The sequence below is a fragment of the Bos mutus genome, chromosome 3 (genome assembly GCF_027580195.1).
Source record: "Bos mutus isolate GX-2022 chromosome 3, NWIPB_WYAK_1.1, whole genome shotgun sequence".
Taxonomy (NCBI): Eukaryota; Metazoa; Chordata; class Mammalia; order Artiodactyla; family Bovidae; genus Bos; species Bos mutus.
In genome coordinates this window covers 64,374,146-64,380,089 of record NC_091619.1, presented here as the reverse complement: position 1 = coordinate 64,380,089, position 5,944 = coordinate 64,374,146, and the positions used below count along the sequence as shown (strand labels likewise).

Below are 5,944 nucleotides of genomic sequence, written 5' to 3'. Positions count from 1 at the left end.
CTGCAGGACAGTCTTTTACAAGGAAGAATTGCTTGATATCCTACATAACTTTTGAATGTCTCATCAGTCACTCAAGTAGGTGAAAAGGTTGTTTATGAGTCTGGAACCTAATAACACTTTGCATATATGTGCTGTGTGTGTTCTCAGTTGTGTCCCACTCTGTGACCCCATGGGCTGTAGCCCATCAGGCTTCCCACTCCATGGAATTTTCCAGGCAAGAATAGTTGAGTAGGTTGCCATTTCCTACTCCAGAGCCAGGGAATCTTCCCAACCCAGGGATTGAATCGGTGTCTCTTGCATCCCCTGCATTGGCAGGCAGATTCTTTTCATCACCTGGGAAGTAGCTTTACATATTACTCATAGTACTTTTTCTATGGGTTAAAAATAGGTTGGATTTTCTGTGACCACAAAAGTTGTGTAAATTGAAGGAAGAGTGTACATGATTAGCTTCAGACTTTACCAAGGGTTGTTCCCCATTTTGGAAAACCTCGTCACCCAGTGGCCAGGCTGCTTTTGGCATTTGCATGCCCAACACAACATACCTAAATCAGTCTTTGTTAGAAGTCAAATTCCCATGGATTCCACATGTAGATGCATCAACTGTTTCACTAATCTTCGTGTATTGCTGTGCCTGAGCATTTTATTAAAAATTCTATTATTTTTGTTTCTCCTTTGTGTTATAGTCAGGGCATTATGCTGGTTTATTAAAAGTCATGTGTGTAGATAGGTTATGCTGCTGCTAAATCCAACTTTGTGCGACCCCATAGACGGCAGGCCATCAGGCTTCCCCATCCCTGGGATTCTCCAGGCAAGAACACTGGAGTGGGTTGCCATTTCCTTCTCCAATGCATGAAAGTGAAAAGTGAAAGTGAAGTCGCTCAGTCGTGTCCGACTCTTAGCGACCCCATGGACTGTAGCCTACCAGGCTCGTCCGTCCATGGGATTCTCCAGGCAAGAGTACTGGAGTGGGGTGCCATCTCCTTCTCCAGTAGATAGGTTATAGTTTTGCATAAATTCCATTTTAGGGCTGTCCAGGGAATAGTGTTGAAAAGGGAAAGGGTAAGTCTAGTAGGTTGAGAACCATGGAAGTAGATGCAGTATTTGGAATCAGTAAAGAGCAGATCTCTTTTAGCAAGAAAACCCCAGAGTTGTTGACTTTTCCTGACGGGCTTATTGGCTACATTGGCAACATTACTGGGCCTGATGTGAAAGAATTATTAAGTCTTTCAGGAGATTATATGTTGTGTGTTAGGTGTCAAGTTATCTGACCTTATTTACCCAAGGAATTGGGCTTTTCAGGTGAGTTTTTTTTTTAAGTTAAATTTTTTCCTCTTGGCTGGACAAAAAATTGTGCTTTTTATTTGAGGGAACAAATTTGGCAGAAAATCTCTTTTGATTTAGGTTTACTTTTTTTCCAGTGAAAGAACTATGCAGGACATTCATGCTGTAGCTCAAAACGCTCACGGTTACTAATTGTTATGAGGAAGCTGGCATCCGAAGGGCTTTGGGCAAAATGTCCTGACTCCATGAGCAGTAACCCACCAGGCTCCTCTGTCTATGGGATTCTCCAGGCAAGAACATTAGAGTGGGTTGCCATTCCCTTCTCCAGGGAATCTTCCTGCCCAGCGATTAAACCTGGGCCTCTTGAGCCACTGGGAAAGCCCCATCTGCAGTCAGTCATATAGAAATTGCTGAGATAAGGTAAAAAATAGTATTTCACTTTGGGCTTGAGTAAAAAAGAGTGAGTTCTTTGTACAGGGTCATGCCATGTGCAGACATCTATTATGGTCAGTAAGGGAAAACTTTTCTCTTCCTCCTTTGGGCCCCCTTTTATCTGGAATCCCCCTCTCTCCCTGCCTTGTCTAGATAGGATCATGCTGCCCCAGGGACTATCCTCTTAGTCTGCTCTGGTATGGATGGTTTGTTGAATAGGATGGAGGGAAGAGAAAAGTGCCCTGGATCTTTCAGGCAGGGAATCTACCTTTTAATGTTAGGAGCTCAGTATTGTTTGTTGGTTTTTGAGGGCCCAGTTTCTGGCACCCATCAGCCAGGATTTCACCTCTGGCTCTGCAATTAATAGTTGTGTGACTTATTTCAGCTTCCTCATCTATAAAAAGAAATATAATAATACCTGCTCTTTCAGCCATCTTGGACCCTGTGAAGGCCTGCTGGGAATGGGACTTCTAAAACGACAAATATGTCTGGAAGGCTGTGGTCCAAGGCCATCTTTGCTGGCTATAAACGGGGTCTACGGAACCAAAGGGAACACACTGCTGTCCTGAAAATTGAAGGTGTATATGCTCGAGATGAAACTGAATTCTGTTTAGGCAAGACATGTGCTTATGTGTACAAAGCAAAGAACAACACAGTAACTCCTGGTGGAAAACCTAACAAAACCAGAGTAATCTGGGGAAAGATAACTCGAGCTCATGGAAACAGTGGCATGGTTCATGCCAAATTCTGAAGCAACCTTCCTGCTAAGGCCATTGGACACAGAATTCGTGTGATGCTGTACCCTTCGAGAATTTAAACTTCTTGAAAATAAATAAAAGTGTGGATTTGTAAAAAAAAAAAAAAAGAAATATAACAATACCTAATCTTCAGGTTTGTTGTGATGATTAAATGTGTATGTAAATGGGAAGCAGGAAGGGAAAAAAGATTTTTTCTACCACATTTAGACATTTAAGCAAAAGAATATTTTGTTTGCCTCTGTTTCCTGGTTGGTGTTTTATTGCAGATTTCAGTTCAGTCCAGTTCAGTCGCTCAGTCGTGTCCGACTCTTTGCGACCCCATGGAATGCAGCATGCTGGGCCTCTTTGTCCATCACCAACTCCCAGAGTTTACTCAAACTCATGTCCATTGAATCAGTGATGCCATCCAACCCTCTCATCCTCTGTCATCCCCTTCTCCTCCTGCCGTCATCTTTTCCCAGCATTTCAGATTAGTTGAATTTATTTAATTCCTTCAGTCTTCGGGGTAGTGGGACTAGGAGAACAATACCTAGTAGAAGGAGTCATCCACTTGGGCTTTAGATGGAGAAGTTGGACTGTTGAAGTCTGCACTCCAGGTGGATCCATCTTAGTCCAGAGAAATTGGAGACTGTTAGGAAATGGACTTTGAAGTACTCTTCATTTTATTGTGGAAGGTCTGCCGCCTTACATGCACTGGGCTAAGTCCTGCAGCTACACTAGTGAACAAGACAGTCAAGTAGGGAGACAGACAGGAACACATACATAAAACGTAAACAAGATAACTTCACATGGTATAAATACTTTGAAGACTGTAACACCAAATTCCTACTTTAGTTAGAGGGGTCAGAGAAAGCCTTTTCACTCTTGAGCTGGGTGGTGAATATAAAGATCTGGGACAAAACCTTGCAGGTACATGAATAGCAAATACAGATAAATTCCCATAGGTGTAGGACTGGTTATCTGTTTTCTCTTGAGTGAGTTTGGGCAGTGTGACTTTCAAGGAATTCATCCATTTTATTTATAGGCATGGAGTTTTTATAAAATAATATTCTTTTATTATTCTTTTCCTAGGTGTAGATTTATCTAATGATATGCTCCCTTCCATTCCTGATATTTTATAATTTGTGTCTTCTCTCTTCTTTTCTTGATCAGTCTGGCTAGGAGTTTACAAATGTTACTGATCTTTTCTAAGAATCAGCTTTTTGTTTTATTTAGCTTTTTCTATTGCTTTTCTATCTTATTGCTTTTCTTTCCTTATAGATTTCTGCTGTTATCCTTATTTTTTCTATCTTTCTGCTTGGTTTTACTATGCTCATCTTTTCTAGTTTCTAAAGTCAGAAACTTAGATAACTGATTTGAGAATTTTCTTTCTTTCTAGCATAAAGATTTAATGCTCTAAATTTCCTTCTAAGTATTGTTTAAGCTGCAACCTTCAAATTTTGATATGCTGTATTTTCATTTTCACTCAATTCAAAAGTTTTCATGGAGAGCCAGACATTTGGAAATGAGCATTCTGACTCTCGCTAGGCCTTTATTGTGGAGGCTTGAGTCACTTGCAGGCTCCTGCATCCTTTCCCAATCTTTCTGTCAGGATGATAGGGATAAGGCTCTTGGCAGGGTTTCATGCCTTTTTTCCATCTCACTATTGTTTCTGTCAACCTCCCATGGTGTCCCTTCTCTTCTCCTGACCTCTTACGTTGGCTTGCTCTCAGTCTTTGATTCTTTTCTTTATCCATAGTCACCCTTAGAGATGTCTTCCAGTCTTATGGTTTAAATACCATTAACAAGGCAAGAAGACTCTTGAGAGTCCCTTGAACTGCAAGGAGATCCAACCAGTCCATTCTAAAGGAGATCAGTCCTGGGTGTTCTTTGGAAGGAATGATGCTAAAGCTGAAACTCCAGTACTTTGGCCACCTCATGCGAAGAGTTGACTCATTGGAAAAGACTCTGATGCTGGGAGGGATTGGGGGCAGGAGGAGAAGGGGATGACAGAGGATGAGATGGCTGGATGGCATCACTGACGGATGTGAGTTTGAGTGAACTCTGGGAGTTGGTGATGGACAGAGAGGCCTGGCGTGCTGTGATTCATGGGGTCGCAAAGAGTCGGACACGACTGAGTGACTGAACTGAACTGAACTGAACTGAAGGCAATAATGTCCACATTTATATCTACAGGTCAGATCTCTCATGCAGTGTATGTCTGAAAGTGAACTCCTGCTGTTCCTTTATAAATTTGTTCTAACTTCTTTCTTTTTACTTGATGACCACTTTCGTTCTTCTAGTTGGCCAGACTAAAAACCTTGGAGGCAAACAACTTCTCTCTCATACTTTACATCCAACCCATGAGCAATTGTGTTGGTTCTACTTTCAAAATATATTCAAAATCTGATCCCTATTAACCACCTATATTGCTACCATTCTGATACAAAACACCATCCTCTTCCATTTGGGTCACTGTGGTAGCTTCCAAACTAGTCTTTCTGTGTCTATATTAGCCATTATACAGCCTATTCTCAATACAGTAGTCAGAGTGAGCCTTCCAAAATTGAAATCAATTTTTAACTGATTAAAAACTGAATTCAGTTCTCTGTTCAAAACCCATTGAAGGGTCCCTTCAATGCTTACTTCAAATGCAAAGACTTCTAATGCTTACAGGGTCTTGCTTCATCCAAGCCTTGTGTCTTCTCTGACTTCATCACCTACTGCTCTCCCCTCTGTGAGCTCCACTGCTGTCCTACTGGCCTCCTCGCTCTGCCTCTGACTTGCCAGTTATCCCACCTCAGCGTCTTTGCTCAAGTTGTGTCCTGTGTCTGGAATGCTTTTCTCTATCTTAAAAAAAAAATGATGTATGGCTAATTTATAATGTGTTAATTTCTGCTGTATGGCAAAGTGATTCAGGTATACATCTACATACATTCTCTTTCATATCCTTTTCCATTATGGTTTATTATAGGATATTGAATATAGTTCCCTGTGCTATACAGTAAGACCTTGTTGTCTATCCATTCTACATATAGTAGTTGGTATCCACTAACCCAAACTCCCAATTCTTCCTCCCCCAACTCCCTTTCCAACAACGAGTCTATTCTCTATGTCTGTGAATCTATTTGTGCTTTGCCGATAAGTTCATTTGTTGCATATTTTAGATTGCACATATAAGTGATGTAATATACTATTTGTCTTTCTCTGTCTGACTTAATTAACTTAGTATGATAGTCTCTAGGTCCATCCATTTTGCTGCAAATGGCTGAGCAGTATTCCATTGTATATATGTATCACATCTTCTTCATCCATTCCTTTGTTGATGGATATTTAGGTTGTTTCCATGTTTTGCCTATTGTGAATAGTATTGCTGTGAATATTGGGGTGCATGTATCTTCAAATTATACTTTAGTTATATGTCCAGGAGTGGGATTGCTGGATCATATGGTAATTATGTTTTCAGTGTTTTGAGGAAACTCCAAACTGTCTTA

At 40.9% G+C, this 5,944-nt stretch overlaps 1 protein-coding gene across 1 annotated transcript; it reads left to right on the top strand.

Moving 5' to 3' along the window:
* The first annotated feature begins 2,140 nt into the window (after positions 1–2,140).
* LOC102281180 (large ribosomal subunit protein eL33) lies at positions 2,141–2,558 on the top strand. The gene is given in 1 exon segment (XM_005904956.3): positions 2,141–2,558. A coding segment is annotated over 1 exon segment (333 nt). The 5' UTR covers positions 2,141–2,197; the 3' UTR covers positions 2,531–2,558.
* Positions 2,559–5,944: the final 3,386 nt, after the last annotated feature.